The 26,501-nt window shown below is 34.9% G+C and overlaps 1 protein-coding gene across 2 annotated transcripts in view; it reads left to right on the top strand.

Annotated features, from left to right (window-relative positions):
- Positions 1-26,501, top strand: part of LOC150096621 (transcription initiation factor TFIID subunit 4B-like) — a 383,016-nt gene that overhangs the window by 273,493 nt on the left and 83,022 nt on the right. For both annotated transcript variants that reach the window (XM_090407990.1, XM_090407989.1), the window contains one exon: positions 13,991-14,116. In XM_090407990.1, the coding sequence (XP_090264116.1) occupies positions 13,991-14,116 (126 nt within the window). The remainder of the gene's footprint in view (positions 1-13,990; positions 14,117-26,501) is intronic.

The following is a 26,501-nucleotide window of genomic DNA, read 5'->3' as shown; positions in this document are numbered from 1 at the left end:
GAAAGTGGTATTAAACATGATATCAAAATTGGAGATGTTAATGTCAGATCTTTGCTTTATGCAGATGATGTTATACTTCTAAATAAATCTGCTACAAGTCTGCAAGATTCCCTGACTAAATTGAATAACTGTTGTAATAGATATGGTATGAAGGTTAGCAATAAAAAGACAGACAATAAAAAAATAGGTAGAATCGCTGAAAATGTCAACTGCATTGTCAATGGAGAACCTGTGGAACAAGTAAAACATTTCAGCTACTTAGGCATGATTTTTAGTGAAGATAGTAAATTAAATATGAAAATAGACAACAGAATCAACAAAGCTGGTATGGTAGGAAGTTAATTGAATTAATTCACATGGAATAAGAGAGAAATTAGTCGGAACACTAAATTAGCTGTGTACAAGACAGTGTTCAAACCTGTTTTAACTTATGGATCTAAGAGCTGGGTCAGAAGTAAAACACTTGGCTAAAGACTAGAGACCGCCGGTATGAGAGTCCTGAGAAAGATTAGAGGCGTGAACAGATGGCATCAGTGGCAATATCATATTAAAAACCAGGATATTAGGAAAGAACTTGACATTGTCAGCATCCAGGAATTCATGAGCATAGCTAAGCTCAGGTGGTATGGTCACTTAAACAGAATGTGCGGGGAAAGATTAGCAAAAACAAGTGTTCTCTGCCAGGTTGGCAGGAAAACGACTCAGAGGAAGACCAAGACGATATAGGTGGATTGATACGGTACAAAGTGCCTTAGACGATAGAAATATAAGATCTGATAATGTTGGAGTCTTGACAAGTAACAGACTGATTTGGAAGAAAATTGTAGATAGGAAGTTAGTAATGATTTAATTTTTCATGTAGTACTATCATATCCTGTATACCCCTTGAGGGTACATGGCAGGAAATTGATGATGATGATGAAATAAATATTATTGACAACTATTGTTTCTAGAGTTTATAAATTGTGTAATGGCTCATTTTAAAAAAGACAAGTCATTCTCATCAACTAGAGGAGGTTGTCCTAACTTTTTTTTCAATATACAAGATGCCAAGAGAGAAGCTATTCAATACTTTACAGTTATATGTTGTCAATGGGGCATTATATCAAGCAATACTTAGTCTTTATTTGAGTTGTAAGTCAGCAATTAGAATTGAAGGAAGTACAGGAAGATGGTTTAATGTTAAATCTGGTGTGAGACAAGGATGTACATTATCCCCTCTGTTATTCATTATCTTTTATATTGATTCCGTACGTGAGAAGTTAAGGGACCTACGTGCACGTCAGTGCTGTGTGGCGTGCAGATGAAGACCGAAATTCTTTTTTTTTTTCTCTTTTTTTTTTTTTAAGAGCTGCATGTTGTAATTGTTTGAAAATACTTCATGAAGAAGGCTGTTTCAGAGGAGAAAGGTGGACGGAATAAAAGAGAAAGGGGAGAAGCAGGTGCAGTGTGCTTGCATTTGCACAGTAAAGGGATTCTGGGCAGCTGCTGTTCTTGTATTAACAGTTACAACTGAAAGTGAAAGAATGATAGTTGTCAAATCACTAGAGCAGTGAACATGGAAGTTGAGGCTAAAACACTGCATTGTGAGATAGAGGTTGAAGTGAATCTTTAAGACAGGGATCATCGGTGAGCCTAATTGCTTGCCTCTGGACAGCATCAAGGATTTTAAGGGAAGTTTTAGTTGCACCACCTCAAACATGTGAGCAATAGTCTAGGCATGGATGGATTTGGAATTTGTATACAGTTGGTTGGTTGTAAAATATTCTTCTGAATGAAATAAAATGCCTAATTTCTTGGATGCTGAGAAGGCTATTGATGTGATGTGTTTATGCCAGGAGAGACTGGAGGTAAACATTAGTTCAAGCAGGGAGATCTGATCTTGTCTGGTGATTTATGTGTCACTAAGGGTATGGGTAGGTGAACTGAGATCTCTTTTGCAAGAGAAAAGACGACTGTATTTTGATGGTGAACATGACAACGTTGTTCTCACCCCACTGAAGGATATTATGATCAATGTTTAGGAAACTAGTTATAGATGATCTTGTAGCCTTGGATGTCAGAGTACTGCATGGTTTGTCGAATGAGTAGGATGAGTGGAGAGTACTATCGTCAGCAAAGCTGTGGATACGTTAGTGCTGATTCCCAGTAGGTTGTTATGAACAAGAGAAAGAGTTGGTGATAGGACAGAGTCTTGAGGCACTCTGCCATCGATGGTGAAGCTCAAAGAGAGAGAGAGAGCCATTTACCATGACTTGAAGAGAACAACCAGAGAGAAAGCTGGCTACCCAATTACAGATGGTAACAGGGAGACCAAATGATGGTAATTGGTTGAGTAGGCCATGATACCAAAGCTGGCTACCCAATTACAGATGGTAACAGGGAGACCAAATGATGGTAATTGGTTGAGTAGGCCATGATACCACTGCACAAGTTTCTCCAAACTTTTCCATGGCACATGTCCAGAAGTGAGTGATGCAAGCTACGAGGTCAGCTGTGGATCTTGAATGGCAGAATCCATACTGATGGTCACTGATTCATTGGTGGTCCTGTGGAGGTGTTGGCTATTGATGAATTTCTCCATTATTTTGTAGAAGACTGAGGTGATGGCATTTGGTTGGTAGTTTCTGGTTGACTTCTATCACCATTTTTTGGAATAGGATGGATATGACATTGCTTCCATGCATTAAGATAAGTATATCAATATTTATCCCGATGCATGGGATAAGTATTGAGAACAATAGGAGAGTTGCCATCAGGACCAGAAGACTTTTTAGTATTCAAGTTTTTTAGTACTTTCCTGATTTATTTTTATCGACAAACTAAAGGAAGCATGCGGTGCTTGGATTCCAATATGGTAGAAGGTGATTTCCCTTGATCATTAGTGTAGGAGTTTGAGAAAAAGTGTTGTCAGGAGGTCATCTTTATCTCTGGGTGAAGTAACATTGGTTCCATTAGGATGAGAGGAGGATTGGAAGTGCAGGAGAGCAGAAGTTGCATCCAATGGCCTTAGCGAGGGATCAGAAGGCACAGCTTCCATTTGGAGAGGAGGCAAGTTTTTTGCTGTTGTCCTTTATGAAATCAGATTTGGAACTGCTGATGACTGATTTGCATATGTTGTGTGCTTTGGTGTAGGCAGAGTATTTGCTGAATTTGTTAATCTTTGGTGTAGCAAACTGTTATTTATTCTTCAATAACCCTCTCAATTTTTAACACTGCAACTGAGAAAAATTTATTGTAGGAAACCCAAACATACATAAATACATATATACAATAGGTATAATAATAATAACAACATGAATTTGATTGCCCAATGTGAAATCACCATTCTGCTTATTTGAGACTTGAGCAAGTTTCTGAACTAGGGAAAAAAATTCTTAGCCCACAAATGTACAAAAAGCTTTCATGAGTGGGAGTAGTAACATAAAATAAAAAACAGGGAAGGAGGTTAACATAATTATATGATGACAGTAGTTGTCTTTCTATTGTTATTGAAACTATTGAGTATCTATTATCAATAGCTAAGTTGTCTGTGGATGATTTGGTGTCTGTACATTACACCTGAATGGTGTGTGCTATAGTGAACAGTGGTCTCATAGTCTCAATGGATACCTTAATGCTTATGTAAATATAAAGTTACACACTTTGATGTAATTCAATATCCAATGGCTTGTAATATTGGTAGGATTATGCTAGAAGAAGCCGACCAGGCTAGGAATATTGAAGTTTTAGCAGATAGGAAGTTGAAGTTTGAGGGCCATATAGCAAAAATTGTAAATACAACTCCAAGAATAATTGCAAGACTGAAATGAGTCTTGACATATAAGGATAAGGAAGTCATTTCACCTCTTTGCAAGGCCTTGATATGACCTCACTTGGACTATGGTGAGTAGGCCTGGTCTCCTGATTTCTGTTGTGATTCTGATATATTGGAAATAGTACAAAGGAGAGTATTAGAAATTATATCAGGATTGTGGAATAGTGATTATGAAGACAGACTGAGAATTTGTAGGCTGCAGACACTAGCAAACCGGAGAAAGAGAGGTGATATGATAGAGGCTTACAAACTTCTGAAAGGGTCATACAGGATTTCAATTTATGGAGGGTGGGGAAAGAACAAGAGGGCATCCTTGGAAGCTGAGAATGAATGCTGCTACGAAGGGGGGGGGGGACAGATTTTTCTCTCATAGAGTGGTGCCTGATTGGAATGATTGATATGACCTCACTCGGACTATGGTGAGCAGGCCTGGTCTCCTGATTTCTGTTGTGATTCTGATATATTGGAGAGAGTACAAAGGAGAGTGTTAGAAATGATATCAAGGTTAAGGTTACGTTGAAGTTATATTGAAGATACGCTGCTCTTGACATTTCCAGAGTTTTTGATTGCATCACAGCTTGCCTAGCAAATTGCCAGTCTTCTGTCTGCCTGCTAATTCTTGTAATTGGATAGCCAGCTTTCTCTTGGATTATTCACTGTGTATCATAGTGGATAACTCTTTCTCATTGAACTTTACCACCAATCCAGGAGGCCTTATGGCTCTGTTCCATCATCTACTTTCTCCTGTACATAAATTACCTATTCTCACTCACCACCAATCCTATTCATAACCTTGCTAATGATAGTACTCTCCCTTCATCCTACTTATTTGACAAACTGTGCAGTGCTCAGACATTCCACGCTTCAGCATCGTCTACAACGAATGCCTTAAAGTGTAATCTCCATGCTATTCTTCATTGGGGTGAGGACAATCTGTTCCCTTTCATTGCCTCCAAAAGACAGTCTTGCCTTTATCTTACAAAAGGGATCACAGATAACTTATCCTCACTAATACATAAATCACCAGACAGGATCAAATATGTATTTCTCCTTGCCTGGACTAACACTTACCCATTCCTCCGTTTTCTGTTGGGCCTGTTAAGGCATGAGCAGCAACTGCCCAGCATCCCTTTTCAGTGTGAATGCAAATACACTGAACCTGCTTTCTCCCTTCCTCTTTCCATTTGCCTCTTATCCTTTGGAACAGCCTACCTCATGAAGTATTCTTAAAGAACTACAACCTGAAACTCCTCAAGAAAAATGTCAAACGTTTTCTTTCTCAATCCTCACCTGCACCTCACACACGTCACTGATATGCTTGTTAGGGCGAGATTGCTAAGTTATCTAGCAGTCCACAGTACTGGTATGGATGCTCTCTTCTAATAGCCTTTCATGGGTGGGATTTACATTAAAAAAAAAATTAAAGTATATTAGGAAAAGCTTATGATAAAGTGCCAAGAGAATAACTCTTCAAAACTATATGATGTAAATGAAACATTATACAAAGAATTTGAATTATGATTTACAACTTAAGCAAAAAGTAAGGAAGGTAATCTTAAACCTGATATCCAAATCTGAGATATTAAGTGTAGCTCTTTACATTATTCATATTAATACTATAAATCTTCAAATTTTACTGAATTGAAATAAAAGCAAAAGTTAGTCAAACAGATAGAAACATGGACTGCATTAACAACTGCATTCTCGGTGTTGAATCCAGAGGAACCAGTAAAATATTACAACCTAGTAGGCACAAGTGTTAGGTGGCAAATTAAGTAAGCAGATTGATAAACAATAAACAAATCTGCTGTGGTGGGGAGCCAGTTGAACAAATTGTTGTAGAACATGAGAAAATTAACCAAAACACTATAAAAGTAGTATACAAGATGGTGTTTAATTTTCATTTGCAGATTCAAATTATTTTTAGAAACATAACAGTCAACTAAAGTTACCCATGGATTTAAGAATTCCAAGAAAAATCAGGTGTGTGATATAAGTTTGGAATCCTCATAAATGAGACTGATTTGTGAGGATCATCATTATAGTTAGCTGGGATGGGACAAATTAGTGATTTCTTTATCTATTAATCAGTTGTTGTTGTTTTTTATTAATTGAAAATTTTAATAATTATTGAGGTAGGAAGATCATTAAGCTTAGTTCCTTTAATTAGTGGAAGATAACTCATAAAGTGAGTTTTCTTCCACTAATTAAAGTGGAAGGTGTGTGTTCATAGTGGTAAACCCTTGAACCTGAGTACCCAAGTGGAAGATTGAGTACTAACTCCAGTGGAAAGCTTGGTCAGGTATAAATGAGAGAAGGGAGACTAGGGGCGAGTTTGTTGACTGCACCATCAAACTAGGCTGCAAATGGTCATTATCCAACCCAGCTGAATCTTTTCTTACTCCAAAGATTCGGGAAAGAAGTAATTGAATTGTCACTATAGAAAACAAGTTGGACAGGTTAGTGGATGTGAGCAGGAAAAAGAATGAAAATAAACAAAAATATATGGAATGTTAGTAATATCCATCACAAATACCAAGATCTAGACAAAACTAATAGAAAAAAATATCGAATTAGCAGTAATATCAGAAATAAGGAAAAAACAAAAGTTTGGATGAAACAGATAATTACATGTATATTTACAGTGGAGTTAAAAAAAGAAGAAAGCAAAAGCAGGAGTAATAATTTGTTATTCACAAATAAATTTAAAAAATATCGCACATTACAAATACTGGAGTGAGAGAATTCTAAAACTAAAATTACAAATAAGTCTTGACTTTCTGACTATTATTGGTGTCTATACCCTAGAGGAAGGAAGAGAGGAAGATAACAATGCCTTTTATTCAGATTTACAAAAAAAAATAAAAATAAAAGATAAAATAAACCCAAATGATCATCTCTTAATAACGGAAGATTTCAGTGCCAGAGTAAGAAACATTCCACTTAGTACAAGTATAGGATCAAATGATGAAACTACATGCAATAGAAATGGATATACAGCAGACTTAGGTATTTTTCCAAGTATAATAACTTAAAAATTACTAATACTTTTTTCAAGCATAAAGATTGCCATAAATTCACTTGGAAAACAAGAAGCCTAAAAAGTATAATAGTCTGTATAATACCTAATAGGAAAATAGCTAATAATATACTAGATAGCCAGGTATTTGGAAGTGCAGAAATAGAATTTGATCAGTATCTCTGCTACAAGGGGAAATTAAGAATATCCGCATGATGGTCTAAAATTAACCAAATCAGCGTAAAGAAAAATTCCAGGAATCTTTTAGAGTTCTACTCTTAGATGATAAAAGTATAAACTACCTTTATTTGCAAAAAATAAATGAAAAACTAGAGCAAATAAAAGAAAATGATGATATAGACATTGAATAGAATAATTTTAATTAAAACATTAAAAAAAGAAAGAAGAATATAAACAATTGATAAACACAAAATCATTAGAAGCAGAAATTAATTATAAAGACAAAAGAGCAATTTCAATAAAAAGCAAGCCAGAAAAAGAATAGAGAAACATAGGATCACTTCATTGCAAAAGTGGATCTTATAGTGAAGAGACTAATTGCATACAAAATTCTTAAATAATAATAATAATAAAATTTAAAAAAAGGTGAAACTTAAAATTATTAACGAGAAAACCTGGCTGGACTTCTTTCAAACTTATGGCAAGATAGTGATGAAACTAAAACTAATATAATACTAACTAGTAATTATATAGTGGAAGAAATAACATTACAAGAAATCCAACAAGCAATATAAGTAAATCTGGAAAATCTCCCCTGGAGAAGATGGAATAAATATAGAACTTCTTAAATATGTATCTGTTTGTCAAACAACTGTTAAAATTATTTAACAGTGTCTTCAGTAACATTATCAGCAATTATCATCCCAGTATATAAAACATGCAATAAGTGCACTGGTGAAAACTACAGAGGAATGAGTTTTCTAAATCTGAGTAAGTCATATGCACAAATATTAACATTAAAACTTAAATCATGTCTAGGAATTAAATTGTGTGATGAACAAAAAATGGCTTCTGAAAAGGATAATCTTGCATCGACAATAGAGAAGCATTGTTAATTCATCATAGTTTTTGTAAATTACCAGAAAGTCTTTGAAAATGCCTTAGGAACAAACTGCGGACCGTTCACAAGAATCTAAACATTCTAAATTAGCTGCTTGCTAACATGTATCAAAACAACGAAACAGCGGTAAGAATCATTGAAAAAAGTTAGAAAAGGAAAATCAATAAACAGAAGACTCCATCAAGGATGTTCAATGTCACCATTCTTATTTAATATATATATATATATAGATGAAATAATAAAGAAGGGGGGGGGATGTAAAACCACCATTTAAATTGGATTGTGGACTTATGCTTAATATCCTTTTGTTTGTATATGATCAGATAATTATAGCAAGAAATGAAGATGAACTCTAAAGATCAATATACCTCTTAAACATAATTGCTAAAGAATTTGTAATGTAAATATCAACAGATAACAAAAAGCATGGCTTCTACCAGTTAGAAGTAGCATCATGATTGAAAATAAAAGTTTAGAACAAATTAAATACTTCAGATACCTTGGATCTTCTATATCATATACAAAAGAAGCTGATATCAATATCAAAATTTCAACTTCCTAAAGATAACAGGAATGATCAGTGATATTTTCAAACGTAACCAAGTTCAAAAGGATACAAGAATAAGAGTTTATAAAGCTTTGGCAAGACCTTCTCTTATGTATGGAAGTGAATTATGGACCATAAAAGCTGTAGAAGAAAAAATAATAGAAACTGGAAAAATTAGATTCCTATAAGTCATGCAGCGATTCATCCACTGCAGTCCCCTTAAACTCCCATGTTAATGAAATGACCATTGGAAGGGAAAAAGTCCCCAACTTTCGAAATGGAATAATTCAAAATGTACTGATGAGCCCCAATTTTCTTTGGTTGCACTGTTATGACTAAAAAGTAAGAAATTGCATGATATGCAAATTTTGAAATTTTAGGTGTATTTCAGTTCCTTTTTAATTTAACCTTCAGTGACTAATAGGAGAATTTGCATGGGCCACGCTGAGCAAAGGGATAATTGGTGCCCATGCAGGATGGTGTGAAATTTCATCACGCTACTCAGAACAGCACACAATTTAAAACTTATGAGTAGTTTATTTCTGGAATTTTCCATTTAATATTTTCAGATTGGGGTTAATTGCAGGTAACTGAAACCACGGAAACTGAACCTGTGGATAATGGTGGGACTACTGTATATGAATACCAAAAGAAGTTAATTGAACATATTGTGAAAGGCTGGACAGTTCAAAATTATCCAAAAAGATACTTCAATGCCACCCAGGTGGAGGACATAGAAGTCAGGAATGACCAAGTAAAAAATGGAATGAGATGGAACAGGCCATTGGACCTAAATTCCTGAAAGGATAATGATGATATATTATAAAAATTAATATGGATGGACACTTTATTCATGACTCCAAATTTAGACTGGTTGTCTCTTCAATTCTTTTGATGAATATCTAGCAAGTTAACAAATCTGCATTTATGGGACACTTCTGTAAGAATATAGAAGATAAACATCATGAAGATTGTAGAATAAATATTCTGGAGACTAGTGAAAATGCTTAGAAATGAAGTAAAGAATACACTAAAACAAATCAGATGATTTGGTTTTAATGAGTGAATTTGTTATGATATTTGCTATGGACAAATAAGCCAGATTGTTTTTCCCACATAGACATTGGAACAGGGAGTTGACAGAACCAAATATTTACTGAATTTAAAACACAAAAAAATCTTGGAAACAAAGGATCTCAAGAAGGAGAATAAGGCATAAAAAAAAAAGCTTTTCATAACTACAGTGATATGTAAATGAAACATCACACAAAGCAATGCATACCCTGTACCTAAGTTTGTAAACCAACTGTTAAAATTGAAGCTTGCTCTTTATATTATGCAGAACGACGTGATGCTGCTAATTAATTCGTCTTCTGAAATTAAGATTGTTGTAATAGAATTGGCATGAAAATTGGAGTAAAATGACAAAAACTATGAAAATAGGAAGGAATGTGAAAAATCTCAGCTCCATCTTTGTTGAAGAGCCTGTAGAACAAGTAAAATATTTTAGCTGTTTAGCTGAAGTTTTCAGTATATATGACAAATTGAATACCGAAATACATTATTGGAAAGAGCAAAGCTGGCATGAAGCTATCAGTAAATAAGTTATGTGGAAGAAGAGAGATTATCCAAAACACTAAAGTAGCATTATGCATGACAGCATTCAAGTTATGGATGTGAAAGTTGGGAAATAGAGTTCTGAAGAAAAAAAATAGAGTTGAAAAATGGTATCAGTTTTAGAATGATTGAATGGAAGGTATTAAGGGAGCTTGACATCGCAAACATTCAAGAATGTGTGAGAGGAGCTAATCTGGGGTGGTATACCAGAGAACGGCCGAGATCTTGGCAGATCAGTTATTAGTGCCTTAGAAGACTCACATATTAGACTTGGCCATATTGGAGACTGACAAATGACAGATTAATTTTTAAGACAATTGTTGACAAGAAAATAATAATAATGTAAACTTATTCATGTAATATTATTATAGCATCTTGTAGATCCCCCATAAAGGTACATGTCAGGAATATGATGAAGTAATCCATAATTCTTCATATCTAAAAATGAAGGAAGAAAGATCATGATTTTGATGGAGATAGCACTTATGTGTAGATCGTGATGTTCAAATTTAGCCAGATGTAACTTACTCCAGTTTAAGCTCTGACTCCTGATACTTACTTGCATAAGCCATAAGCTTTTTAATTTAAATTTAAAGAATTAGTTCACCCTAAACTAGGGATGCACAGGCTGCATGTGGCCCTCCGTTGATTTGCTGGCGGCCCGCCTCACCCTGTATTATTTTAACTTTAACAAGTTACACGATAGGTAATTTTTAAAAATGGTACATGCGCAAAGCGAAGTAGCTGTGACATCACGATTGCCTGTCTACTTACGATAATCGGTTAGTAATAATGTTAACAAATTTTATAATTTGTCATATGAGTATTTTGTTTTCGTAGGTGCAGTTGCTACAATTAATTATCCCCCTAGGAAACGGTCAAAAATAAATTCTACAATGGATAAAGCAGGGCCAAGTAGGAAACGCAAACTACAGGATGAAAAACAGCAGTTTCAGGATAGCTGGACCGAAAAATATGGTTTTGTGCAGTCGTTTAATAATATCGTGTGCTTGATTTGCAAAAGTGCTGTAGCCATACCAAAAGAATACAATATAAGGAGACACTATGAAAGTCTGCATTCTACATTTTTAAAAATCTACCCGAAGAACTACGTAAACAAAAGATTTCATTTTTGAAACGAGAATTGACAGGTCAGCAAGCGATGTTTACCTATTCAAGATTCGGAAATCGCAACAGAAATAAGTTTTGAAATATCTCGCCTTATAGCAAAAAGGTGCCGACCATTTACAGACGGAGATTTCGTTAAAGATTGCCTTGAGATAGCTGCTAAAAAAATTTGTCCTGAATCAGCCAAAAATGTTGAGAAAATTCAGTTAAATAGGATAACTGTGCAAAGAAGAATTACTGCAATGTCGGAAAATGTAAAGGACCAATTAACATCTTATTCAAAGAAATTTGCCTATTTTTCATTAGCTATTGATGAATCAACTGACATTACTTCCACAGCCCAGTTGTTAATATTTGCACGTGGAATAATGCAAAGTTTGAGGTAAGTGAGGAGCTGATTGGAATGAGTTCATTGTCAGATCAAACGAAAGGTAATGGCATGTTCACTGGGCTTTTGGAACAGTGTTCCAAAATTGATTTAGATCTGACAAAATTATCAGGTATCACAACTGACGGAGCTCCTTCCATGATAGGAGCTAATTCTGGATTGGTAACAGCATTTGGGATGGCACAACGATGAGTTGATACAATTCCACTGTATAATCCACCAGGAGAGCTTGTGCCCTAAGAAATTGGATTTGAACATGTCATGAAAGTTGTGGATTCAATGATTAATTTTATAAAATCCCGTGGCCTTAATCACCAACAATTTAAAAAGTTTCTTGAAGACATTGAAAGTGAATATGGTGACTTAATTTTTTACACAGAAGTGAGGTGGCTAAGTCATGGACAAACATTGGAGCGGTTCCTAAATTTAATTGATGAAATTGAAATCTTTATGACTGAAAAAAACAAAAATGTCCCTGACATTAAAAATCCGGATTGGTTATGTTACCTAGCCTTTCTGGTTGACATTACTAATCATTTAAATACGTTAAATTAGCAACTGCAGGGCAAAGATCAATTGGTTACTCAATTTACGGCCACATTTTGTCTTTTCAGTGCAAGTTAAATCTATTTCAAATCCAACTGAAGTCAGGGAATTACATCCATTTTCCTAATTATAAGAAAGTTTCTGAAGAGTTCAATGTCAACTTCAAAACTGTGTATGTTGAAAAGATTGATAACTTGATATCAGCCTTCAAGTCGGTTTTCTGATTTTAAAAATGTGAAACCATTGCTAGATTTATTTAGCAATCCTTTTGCCATTTGGCCCGAATCAGCACAGCTTGAACTCATCGACATTCAAAATGATGAGAGCCTGCGAAATAAATTTAACAAAGGCAATTTATTAAACTTCTATCGTTGTGTCGATAAAAACAATTATAAATGGTTGCTAGATAATGCATTAAAATGTGCAAGCCTCTTTGGCTCAACATATATTGTGAACAAACTTTTTCAGTCATGAATATTAACATATCAAAAAATAGGAACCGCTTGACTGATAAAAGTTTAGAATCAATTTTGCGGTTGGCTACTACAAAACTCGAACCAAATATCAAAACAATCGTCAAATAAATGCAGTGTCACGCATCAAATTAAATTCACTTACTTTTTATTACCTTTTTTTGTAACAATTACGATAGGTATAAATAAAATAAACAATATATGGTAGATAACTTTCAAGTTTTTTTTTTTTTTTTTTTTTTTTTTTTTGGTGGCCCTCCCATAAGTAACAGTGGAACTATGCGGCCCTTGGCCTTAATAAGTTTATGCATCCCTGCCCTAAACTGACTGGAACTCTTCTCCACACATTAATACCTAATATTCTTACTTCTTCAGCCTGTTTTATGAAGCTATATATAAAAATGTGGTTTCCAGGTTTCCAACACACAATGTAGGTGATAAAGTATTTAAAAATATATATATATAAAATCTCTGAAACTATGTGAATAATTAGAAGTATTCTGTGTTGAATGCATTATATGGTAGCCATGCTTCAAATGATAATCATAATCACTTGAATACTATTATATGCATAAAGACTGTTGTATTTTGAAATGTCATGAACACAAATAAATTAGAATGAAGAAAGAATTAGAGAACAATTAAATAATAAGAAAAAGAACAGAAAAGTTAGTATAAGTGGACTAAACTTTGATATCTGTTTAGAAATTGGCAGTTGCTTAATATTTTATGTGAATTGATAATATAGTAATATAATAACTGTGAATACTGTCATGAATGTAGCAAACTGAAAAGCTAATTTTATCTGGAAAAAAAAATGTATATATATAATATATTCATCAGAAAACTTTAATGTTTTTTTTTTTGTGTTTTATTTATTTTTTTGTGCTACTCTCCCCCCTCCATGAAAGGTTGTAAATCTATTATATTGAATACTATGAGTGGGCTAAGAGGTTTTTTACATAATTTGGAAACCCTGATTTAGAGACCAAAGGTAACTTTTTCAACAAATTCAGACACAGTGATCTCACAACAGACATTGAAATTTATTCCTCCTCCCCACACACACACACCTGAAGACATTTTTGAGTATCCTTGCCCCTAGAAGGATTTGTAAATCACAGCCTGATTGGAGAGTGTGTTCATTAAACACTCGCCAAGCAAACCACAATATAGGGTGATCTTCAGTATATGTGGGATTATTGAGTAAATAATTTATCTTTCCTGATTATATTCATGTTATGAGATTAATGCATTTTAATGAAATAATACTCAGTAATATTGTTTTCAAATTCTGATGTGCATGTTATTTTAACTTTTTTTATTATTATTATTATTATTATCTACAGATAATTTTATTTGTAATTTTCTTAGAATGACTCCAGGTATGAAATAACTCAAGATGTCAAAAGCCAAATAAAGTTCCTAGAAGAACTAGATAGGTTAGAAAAGAAAAGGCATGAAGAACAGGAGAGAGAAATATTACTTCGAGCAGCTAAGGTTTGTAAATGTAGAATTCATTACTTTTATGAGAGCCACTAAGGGTCAAAGCCATATAACTAGATCTCCACATAACATTTTAAGGAATGCAAAGAAATGATTGGACTTCTGACCTACTGTCCATTTCTAACATACTTGTGGTGCACCTCATTAGTAGGTATCTGCCTAGGTAATGAACAAACAAGGGTGGATTGACCATTTCAGATTTAGCCAACCAAATTGTATTCTGTATTGTCTTAAAATAAGACAGTGATGGTACATGGCAATCATGTTAAAATGTCATAACCAGGGCTCGACAAATATGCTTACCCATTCACAATATTCATAAATGCAGATAGACTGGACAGAATGTTTTTATTTAATGAAATGATCATATTTAAAAAAATCACTAAGCATTTTTGGAACACATTAACAAATGGAGGGGGGTGGGGTTCAGGCAAGTAAATTTTTTGTGTGATAAGTAGAGTATTATATAATTTGTCAAGCCCATCAGTCATGCCCAATTACCATCTGGGACATTGTTCACTTAAACCAAGCACCACTATTTCTGTCATGGAACTGGGGTAAACACTGAAAAATCAGCTACTGGAACTAATTCAAACTCGGCATCGACAAAATTTAAATACGCCATCAACATAAGTATATTTGTATTTAATACGATGATGAATGATTTTCTTTTGGTATTCAGTAATCTGTTTTAATTGCCAAAGGCGCTTAACCAGGTCTTCTATGGAAATGCTATTACTGTTCTCAGACTCGATTATTAAACTCAAGTGGATTAAGGAGAGCAGCTATTATGTTATTCCTTGTACCAAGTAATTCTCAGTACAGAGTTGATTAGTCGTCCATTCCAATTTTCACAAAAGAGAGAACTTTAACTGATTAGTTTTTCTGAAGAAACAAACTAATCCTTTCTGGTAGTTGAGAGAATATTCCAACAGAAACACTACTTCCATTCAAAATGAATAATGAGTTCTTGCATGACATGTGAAGCACGTATGTTAATTTAATTATTCTTCTCTTTTCCAATCATAATGATAATAAGAATATCAACTATTTCTTTACTTCATCAGTTGAACAGATTTCTGTAAGAAGTACCTTGAAAATATCAGCATATATCAATTGACAATATTACTGTATGTCCTTGCATTTCTTAATAAAACTACCCTTTATTCCTTAAATTTTGAATTCATATTATTCCATTAACTTTGAATTTTCCTCTCTCTCTCTCAGATCTCTGGCTGTTATTTATTTATCTATTTATTTTAGCATTCTTTGTTGCTAATCAAAGGAATGCTGCATGACATTATGCAGATTGCATAGTCACATCTTGGTTCTTCACTCTATGCTTGGCAATATTGATGTCATCATAAAATTAGTTTAATCCTTTATCCAAGTGTGAGCAAACAAAGTTTGTGCCTGAAAGTATCTTATGGACTGGCGTAAGGTGGTACAACACCAGGGCAACTCATTGCAAAGGTGGAGCAAGATACCAACACTCCTATCTCAGTATCTCCTATATAATGCAAAACACATCTCCTTGCGGATATGTCTAATGTTATGCATTAAGGGAATGGCCATTACCCAGACTAGTTTCGACCTTTATTGAGGTCTCTTCAGTGGGAGCCAGGCCCAAGTGGAGATACCAGGCAGAAACATTAGCAGGTCATTTCTACCTATAGGAATTGCCAAATGGTGTGCCACCCTTTTTTAATAAATTACTGTGGATTTAGAGAAAGATGTTGAAAATTTATTTTTCACTTGGTTAGAGTATAATAAAATTAGTTTAATCCTTTATCCAAGTGTGAGCAAACAAAGTTTGCACCTGAAAGTATCTTCAGGACTGGGGTAAGGTGGTACAACACCAGGGCAACTCGTTGCAAAGGTGGAGTAAGCTACCAACACTCCTGTCTCAGTATCTCCTATAATGCAAAACATCTCCTTGCAGATATGTCTAATGTTATGCATTAAGGGAAGGGCCACTACCCAAACTAGTTTCGACCTTTATTGAGGTCTCTTCAGTGGGAGCCAGGCCCAAGTTGAGATACCAGGCAGAAGCATTAGCAGGTCATCTCTACCTATAGGAGTTGCCAAATGGTGCGCCACCCTTTTTTAATAAATTACTCTGGATTTAGAGAAAGATGTTGAAAATTTATTTTTCACTTGGTTAGAGTGAAAGGAGTGTCCTGGTGTTGTACCACCTTACCCCAGTCCTGAAGATACTTTCAGGTGCAAACTTTGTTTGCTCACACTTGGATAAAGGATTAAACTAATTTTATTATACTCTAACCAAGTGAAAAATAAATTTTCAACATTGATGTCATGTGCATTTGTCCATAGGTAAATATCTTCTAAAAACTTCACTGAATATTATTTTTCTTGTGCTACACATCTAAAAATTCTCTACACACTGAAAAAATTAGTTTGTTTCAGAATTGCAATGCCAATGACAGTAAGTGCTAACAGTATATACACTAAATAATTTACATTTTTATTAATTCTTGGCCAAAATGTTATTTACAATATTGTACAACAAAAAAATGCATTAAAATAAAATATTCATAAATAATTAATACCATGTGTATTTTGCTTAAATAATTATTCAAGAAATACTCGCATATCAAGATAATTGATGCTGCTCAAACAAAGAAGCTTAAAACAGGTGAAATTCAAGTCAGTTATCACTACAGACAGAAGCGGCTTGTGCATAGGTACTGCGGAACTGCAGCACCCCCAATTTTTCTGGATATTTAAATATATTTATTAATTTATTTATATTTGCTTGTAATATTTAATTTTATCATCAACAATCCTATACAATTCTCTTATTTTGTATAAAAAAAATAATAAAAATTCATCTTGTCGGAGGGCGAATGACCATGTGGGGGGCAGGGGGCGAATGACGCTAGCAGCACTGTGTTTACCACAGTGTCATATTGCTATGCGCACAAGCATATGCACGACATAGTGAAATGCAAGCTATTACCGTAATGCAGCACTGTCCGTTGCACAGTTTCACTGTTGTTTATATGCAGTTTGCACTCTGTTCATAGTGTTTGTCGTGTTTACTCCATCACTTTAAATATTTGGACATTACAATTAAAGACATAACATTTGTTATAGTTTTTATTTTAGAACATTATTGGGGTTATGATAATGGATTTTATTTTTAAGTAATTTTGAATTATACCAAACTGTATAATTTTATCAATAATAAACAACATTTTTTCATGTTTAATTTTTTTTTAAATTTTTACCATAATTTTGATATTTTATCCAAACACGTATACACTGTACTTACAGTGTGTGTTTATATTTCAAAAGTTGCAGCACCCCCACGATTTCAAGCCACGAGCCGCCACTGACTACAGGATAATGTATTCAGGCACTGATAACCAGGGAAATGAAAGAGTTGTTGTAGTATGCGATATAAAACCTGAAGATAATCTTGAATGGCAAACATCTAAATGAATTGGGTAGTAAGACTTATTTCTGCCTGTGGTCCAACAGAAGGTTCTATTAGGGAAGAAGTTTTTTTTTTTTTTAATAATTACAGAAGGCAGCTACATAAATTAATAAATCAGCAGGGTAGCAAGTGAATACCAGATAAATGTTTTGGGAAAATTTGGAGAAACGAAAAGACTAATAGTTAAGCACCCACTAGATTTCTGCTTGTGGCATGGACTGATCGTCACTTACGGCATTATCCAACATAAAGTTATGCTCAAATCCAGGTGGCAAAAAAAAGACACAAGACAAGAGTATACTGGGATTTGAAATAGGAAGTAATCATCGTTTATTTTTGAGCAGGATGAAAATTAATTTCATATTGAAAAGAAAAATGTACAAAAGTTTTAAAAAGAATCTTAGGTGAGCAGTTTTCAGAGATGAGCTGTAGACTCAAATCTACAAATGTTATTCAACTAAAAATGAAAGTTTGAAAACAAGAAACAAACTTTTGGAGGTTCAGTGGCTTATACTGAAGAAAACATTTATTCATGCACTGAGGTATAGATGTGTGTGAAGTTGTTTTGAATGGAGAGAAACATCAGAATGCCATTCAAGACAGAAGTTAACAACAGTCCTAGAAAAGAAGAAAGCATATTGAAAGCCCTAATAAGTCAGCATGTGCTTTGAGAGAATACAAAGAAAATGGCAAGAAAGCAAAACAATTTATGAAAGCAGAAAAAGTTTCTCTTGAAAGAGTCTGTTTAATGGAGGAAAGATTATTGTAAAAGGAAGATAAAGGTGATATGAAATTTGACAGGAGTAATTACTCTGTAAGATAGCTAAATGAAACAGGTGACAACAGGAGCCAAAAATATTGAAGAGGAATCCCATCAGGAGTACATATCAATACTCAAGGTAGGTAAAAGCATCAAAAACCGGCAATGTGGGAAGGAAGTAGGAGTGGATGATATTTGACCAAAATTGCTCAATTTTGGTCAAATATCATTTCAAATTCAAATATCAATATCAATTTCAGAGGTATACAAGTTTTACAGTTTTACAGAACTATGTAAATATTCATACTATGTATGAATATTTACATAGTTCCACATGACGGGGTAGTGCTATCATATATACACCTATCTATCCTCTTCATGCCCTTAGCCGAGATTAGTCTTTCCAGTTAACCCTATGTTTTGCATCTCGTTCTGCTGCTGTCCAACTATTCAGTGATCCTTCTTTCTCTTGTCATTCTCTGCTAAGTTGGTGTTAAATTCTTCCCCCTTTTCCTTCTAGAATTCATATCAAAGCTACGCTTTGTCTCTCCTCTGTACATTCAGCGTACATGTTCAATCCATTTCCATCTGCATCTTTTTATTTCACTGGTGATACATTTTCCCCCTCTGTCTGTTTATATAATTCATTCATTATAGGTTGTGGCCAAAATATTTTTAATATTTTATGCAAGCACTTTGTTTGAAACCAGTTTAATTTTGCTTTCTGTCATGTCTCCAATCCATAGACATATTTTTGGAAAGTCTTATTTTGGTTTTATTATATCTGGGTAATTTCCATATTTATTCAGTCTTTTGAATGCAGTATTGACTTTTGTCAATCTTTTATGTTGTCATTTCCACCTTCAGCATCAGTCCCAAGTATATAAAATTTTAAATTTCTATTGTAATTTGTTGGTCAATTTTAATTTCTTTATTACATTTCTTGTTCAGTTTAAGACTAGTTATATTCATATTTATTTTAAGTCGAACTTTTTCAGATGTTTTATACAGTGCTGTCTGATTTTGTTTTCATATCAGTGTTTGAATAACTGTTATAATAAATTTTGTATGAAAATCAGCAATAACAAGACAAAGACAATGAAAATAGGCAGAAACATTGAAAATATGAACTGCATCGTGAATGGAGAACCTATAGAACAAATAAAAAATAAAACATTTCAGCTACTTAGGCATAATTTTTAGTGAAGACAGTAAATTAAATATGGAAATAGACAACAGAATCAACAAAGCTAGTATGGTAGGGAGTCAACTGAATAAATTTATATGGAATAAGAAAGTAATTAGTCAAAACACTAAATCAGCTGTATACAAGACAGTGTTCAAACCAATTTTAACCTATAGACCTGAGAGATCTGGTTAAAAATAAAACACTTCACCAAAGACTAGAGACCATAGATATGAAAGTCCTGAGAAAGATTAGGAACATGAACAGATGACATCAATGGCAATATCGTATTAAAAACTAGGATATTAGGAAAGAACTTAACATTGTCAGCATACAGGAATGCATTATCAGAGCTAATCTCAGATGGTATGGTCACTTAAACAGAATGGGAGAGGAAAGATTAGCAAAACAAGTGTTCTCTGCCAGGTTGCAGGAAAAAGACCAAGAGGAAGACCAAGATATAGGTGGATTGATACAGTAAAAAAGTGCCTTAGAAGATAGAAATATATGATCTGATAATGTTGGAGTCTTGATAGATAACAGATTGATTTGGAGGAAAATTGTTGATAGGAAGTAAGTAATGATGTAAGTTCTTCATGTAGTACTATCATAATATCCTGTACCCCCCCCCCCCCCCGGAGGGTACATGTCAGGAATTTGATGATGTTGATGATTAGTGTTTGTCTTGAGAGTTGATATCAAAACTACTATCTGCATGTCTAGCTATTCCAGCTTCATGTGAATATAGGATTCCATTTGTTCCTCTCCTTTTCTCATAAACCAGTCAGTGACTGCTAAAATGTAGTCCAAACATTATGCAATCCTCTCTCTCATACACCAGTCCTTATAACAAAATGTTCTAGTGGCTGATGTGCAGTAACACAAATTTTACTTTCTTTATATATTGCTTTTATTCTGACATGTTTCAAGAATTCCACTTCTAATTATTCATAATCTCTCTCAAAACTGTCAAAAGCTTTGGCAAAATCTGTAAAATATAGGTATAATGAAGTTGTAAAGCATATACTTTGTTTAATGATATTCCTTAAAGTAAAAAATACTGACAGTTGACTAATTCACCTGCAATTTTCACATTTATTGATAGCTTCTTTCTTTGGAATTATGGTTATCACTACTTCTTTCTGTTGTTTAGGTACCTTTTTTCAGTTCCTACTACATTATTAAACATCACTTGCAGTTTATCAGCTGCAATTTCTTTACTCATTCTCGTGGAAAGGCTTAGACGTTTGCTATGCATTTTTACTAAATAGCTTAAGAAAATTACAACGTATACTAGGATATACATTAAAATAAATTTTAATACACTTCGAATATTTCAGCAACATCACGTTGCCATTTTCACAGGAACTTAAAAGCAAGACGTGTGCACGCAAGCACACAAACAGTAAATGAGGATGAAGCAGGAAGCTATTCTTTCTGCTAAAAATCCTGATGGTGTCTCCTAGCAGGCAATGTTGGTTATTGGGAGATTGATGGCTGATGTAGGTTTCCCAAATTTGGGGCAGTCTCATGCACCCAAATTTGTTGAGGTTTGGATTGTTTCTTAGGGCTGAGACTGATTCCATGAAAAGCCTTTCGTATTTGAATTTACTACGGTGTATTATGTGGCTTTCTTCCACCGTATTCTATGGCAGGTTTCCAGTGCATGGTCTGCAAGACCAGAGTGGCTGTACTGGTGAAACTGGATATAGTCCTTGTGTTCTGAAATTCTGATATTAGCTGTCCTGCCTGTTTGGCCAAAGTAGGACAGCTTACAGCTGTAAGGGATCTGGTATACACTAGGTAGGTCTGGGGGGGGGTTCTTTAGTAGAGCAGATAAGGGATGCCAATTTTTTATATGGTCTGTAACAAGAAGTTAAGTCATGTTTTTTTAGGATTTTTGTAATTTTTTCCGAGGTGCCTCGGATACAGGGTATGGTGATGGATTTAGAGTAATCCTTGTTGTGTGTGTGTGGGGGGGGGGGGGGGGCTTGTGGTTTATTGGTTTCAATAATTTTTTGGATTTTGGGGGGGGGGGGGTAGCCAGGCTGAGAATGTGGTTTAGTTCTGTGGTTAGGGCATTGTCATTTGAACAGATAAGTTTAGCCCTGTTGTGTAGTGTCTTAATGATTCCATATTGTTGCGAGGAGGGGTGGTGGGATTGTTGGTGAATGTATCTGCCTGTATGAGTGGGTTTTCTATAGATTGAGAAAACCAAGGTTCCATCAGGGTGGCGGGTGACTAATGTGTCTAAGAAAGGAAGGCAGTTGTTTTTTTCCTCTTCCAGGGTGAACTTGATTCTGGGATGTTGGTTGTTTAAGTGTGTTAGGAAGGAGAGGAGTGCATCAGAGCCATGTGGCCAAATAGCAAACACATCATCAACATAGCCATATGGTTGGTTTTTGTGGGGCAGAGTTTAAGGCTTTCTCTTCAAAAGTCTCCATATAAAAGTTGGCCAAGGGTGGAGAAAGTGGAGAACCCATGACTGTCCCCTCTATTTGTTTGTAGAATTTTCCTTGCCAAACAAAATAGCCTGAGTTCATTGTGAACTGAAATAGAGCTGTGATATTGGGAGGAAATCTAGCTTGGATTAGCTCTAAGGATTCTTTGAGTGGGACATTTGTGAATAAGGAGGAGACATCAAAACTGACCATTATGTCAGTGTGTTTGAGTGTAAGGTTTTCTATGCTGGCTTTGAAGTGGGCTGAGTTTTTTGTGTGAAGGTGTGTTTCCAGTATAGTGTGTGTGTAAGCTTTGGCCAAATGTTTAGCTAGTTTGTATGTGGGGAATCAATGCCATCCACTATGGGATGTAATGGCACATTTTCCTTATGTATTTTTGGGAGTCCATAAATAGGGGGGGAGGGTATGGAGTTAAATGGTTTTAATTTGTAAGTGACTTCTACAGGCTAAGAAGTGACCTTCTTAAGGAGCCTGTGGAGCTTTCTGATTTGTGAGTTGGTGGGATTACTCGATAAGGAGGTAAGTAGCCCGAACTAACAATAGGGCATTCAGCTTATCTGTGTAATCCTTTTGGTTAAGCAATACTGTGGCATTCCCTTTATCCGCTTTGATGATTATTATTTTCTTGTTTTTCTTTAATTCTAGTAGAGATTTAATTTCCTTACTGGGTATGTTAGTTTTTGGTGGTTTTGCTTTGGTCAGAACACAAGCCACATCCAGTCTAATATCATTGGCGACGTGGTTTGGAAGGTGTCGTATATCCTGCGTTCAATTCGTATCAAAATATCTTCACAGTATTCTTCTGGGCACAATGGCGAAGTTGTGGCCATGTGAGAGAGCATCGAGTGCTTCACATTTCATGCTAACTGACGAAAGGTTGACTACCATTTCGGTAGGAAGTTGTGGTTTCGAGTTTTTTTTTTTTAATTTTTTCAAATTTTTTGATGTGTTGATTTCGTACTTTTTTAAATTCTTTCTCCACAGCAGTGCATGAGATGTCATATAAAATAAACCAAATGTGCTTGAAAGGTCATCTTCGAGTGCCTGGATAGCTAAGTTAGCATCATTCAGGAAATGGCGAGTCGTAGCGATTTGTTCCCTGAGCAAAGCTTGGCTGGCGTGGTTATAAATACGAAGCGCCTTTTATGAAGAGAAACAGTGCTTAAATTTGACACAGTTTGGGATTACCTGGTTACCCCGACAGTGTTTTAGGAAGGCGAGGCGATTCAGTTGTTTTGATAACTTTAACTTCATTTTACCGTAATGGCGGGCCTTATGTGCGTTCTTTGCTCATGTTGAACATTTCTATTTTTGTATTATCATTGCACATGCCATTCCACTTTGAATCTTGTCGTTATGTTCATCATTTCATTTTTAGATATTCCTTTTAACCTACTAATATTTAAATCTATATTTATAAGAGGTTCCTTCATGATTAAGAAGATTTTCTTATGTCAGTTATATTGAGCTGAATCTTCAGAATTCAAAAATCTGAAGCAAGGCCTTAAAATGTGGCCTTACTTCTCATCTCATCAACACTAGACACAAAGTTCACTGCAACTGTACCAAGACGCTACACTACAGTAGGTTCTAATTTGATCATCTGTTTTTTGAATCGTGTGAAGCCCTCTGCCACCATAACAACCTTAATTGGACATACTGTATGCCTCTTTCTAAGTTTTGGGAAGTGGTCGCTGTTAATTTTTTATAATTTTATGTATCTATTATTTTTTAATTAATTCTATTCCTACATCTCTGGACTCGAATAGTGTTTCCTCCTACTGGAAGCTGCGACCATGACACATGATATTATAAGCATGCGGTATGACTCGATTCAGAATGTAAACATTGCTACCAAGTGAAAAAAGAAATTTCTTTTAAAGTAGAAAGTGGAGTTTTCATGGCTTAAATTGCAAAGAAAGGCATTCTGTTTGTCCACAATTCAAAGGTTTATATGAAAATTCATACTACATAGCTGTTGGCCTTCATAATACTTTTAGATGCGAAATTTTCAAGTTCCATAATTTGTCAGGATTGTATATTAGGTCTGGAAGTATTAATTGATCATGAACATCCAGAAAATGTTGCACTTTCAAATTGTATGAAAAGATGGATGAGAAATGATAGAATTAGAAATTTTAACATATATTGTCCAAAACAACAAGCCTTTCATTGACATGAAAAGTCGTGTTGAATCAAAGCAATTAAGATACATAAATGATGGTAGTATCAAAGCCATCCTTGGCTGTTGCTCCTTGGACACTGGTGCAGGTCGAGCACCTTCTGTGATTGAAGGTGTGGTTGGTTTGGCAATGAAAATCAGCTTGTGTGATTTTCATTGGTTGTTATATGTTGTGTACAACATAACAACCGTACATTGCATGGCACTTAAGTTGCAATTGAGCATTCTCAAATCATTTGAAGGGCTACCACACAATTTTTTTAATTGATCACTGCATTCATTTATTCCAGTTTTCAAATTCTGTAACAAATCCAGTAAACAACAAAAGAAGTGGCAGAAACTGAAAGAGTGATATCAGCAAAACTGCTAATGTTCCAGAAATTACACAGTTTATGATGGAGTATCATCAAAGCTGTCATCCAAGACTGGAGTCCTTTAGTGATCCATCCATCTACTTATTGGACATCAACAGGTGCCATATGGTCACTCAGATGCTCAGTGATATGCCGCACCAGTCCTTGCTAGGTAGTCCTGTTGTATGTTTTTCTGGAGGATTAAACTCACTGAAGATCAGTCACTCCAGACATGCCATCCATCCATCCCATTGACAGTCTATCCTTTCCTCTTTTATCTGGAATTTGATTACTGTTCTTGAGAAGTCCTTCCATTCTTTCAATGTGTCCAAAGTATTTCAACTTTCTTCTGTCAATATCTTTAAGAAGCCTTAAAGTTCTACTTATCCTTTTTAGCACCCGTTCATTTGTCCGCCTTTCAGTCCTCTAGTTAAGTGACTCTAAAACCTGAGTTAACAGCAAGGAGGGTGACTGCAACAAAGCAAAAGGCATACTGAAAACACTAAAAATTTACGGATTCCTTAGAATCTGTACTTTTTGCATGTTTTTTGTTGCTGTTGAAGTTCTCTTTAGGTTTTCAGATACCTGAGTTCCTTAATAAACCACATTCACATCAACGATGCACACATTAGCCAGTCTTAAAGAACTCAGAAATAATCCAGATCAGTGGAAGGCAAGTTTGTGAATTCAGCATCCATTTAATGGGTTGTATAAAGATATGCTGTTGACTGAAGTTGCCAGCCTGGTTGGCCGAGTAGTTAGCGTACCTACTCTCACTCTCCAATCAACAGGCTGTGAGTTTGAATCCCATCATGGACATGGATGTTTGTTATTTTCTTTAGGTGAGAGATGAATTTCATTGCCCAATGTGAGACCACTGCTTGTTTACTGGAGGCCTGAAATGGTTGAAAAAAAATATATCAAAAAAGCCTTAACATAGTCCACCAATGGTACAAGTGAACTGTAGGTTTATAGAAAAACTTTTCATGAGTAAGGGCTACATTAAGTTTAAAACAGGTGAAACCATAAAGGGAGGATTCTTGAGCAAAATTAAAGATGATATATTGATAGTTATGTCAGTATATGATGGACTGACTTGGCCAAAAAATCCCATCTAAAGTTTTGGTAACCATGAAATAACTCTGTGTCCCCTTTATAAAGCCTTTTTAAGTCAAGAGCAAAGAAGATATGGACAGAATTAAGAAAGTGTCAGATGGGTGATATCAGTTCGCAGTGCATTCCAAACATTTCTTTTAAGGATTTATTGGTAAAAATAGTTTTCCAGCTTTTCCACTGTTGAAATTCAGTGTTACTGGTATTCACAGGCTGTGAACAGAAATTCAACAAGATGAGCCTGATTTTAAAAAAATAATAATAAAATAAGTTTAGATCATATCATATTTTTCAGAAAATGAAAGGTTGGAAGATCTGATGGTGTTCAATCTAAATGAACCCTCTGTCAAAATTGAACCACAAGATGTTCATATACAAGTAATATTTCACTGTAAAAACTTTATATATGTTGAAAGACGTAAATATCATACTTTGAAACTGGTGTGTTGATGTCTTGAATAAAACTAAAAATACACTTTGTTCTCATGGACTTGGATAATAACAATAGGTAGAGTATTTTTTTCTTTATTTCTCAACAAAGAAATTGCTGTGCATCCCAGTACATTATGCTGAATTGAACCTGCTTGTCAGTATTCAAGCAGTCTGCGCAGTTAGCTTAGTGGCTCTGCGCTTCGCAACCATATGACTGGGGAAGGAGTGTCCCAGGTTCGATTCCCGTTGAAGACGTGAGGAATTTGAGGATCTTCCTCAGCCATAGCCAAGTTAGCCGGTCTTGGGCACTGGCAGTAGGGTTTTTGTTGTTTCAAAGATACTTGCGACATAAGACTGAATGATGTAATCACAAGAAAGATATTTATTTAACCAAATATTTCGGTCTGGAAATAGCAGACCATCGTCAGTGG

The sequence above is a fragment of the Typopeltis vanoorti genome, chromosome 18, assembly GCF_054136105.1.
Source record: "Typopeltis vanoorti isolate ZY-2024b chromosome 18, IOZ_Tvanoo_1.0, whole genome shotgun sequence".
Taxonomy (NCBI): Eukaryota; Metazoa; Arthropoda; class Arachnida; order Uropygi; family Thelyphonidae; genus Typopeltis; species Typopeltis vanoorti.
This window is presented reverse-complemented; position numbering and strand designations above follow the sequence as displayed.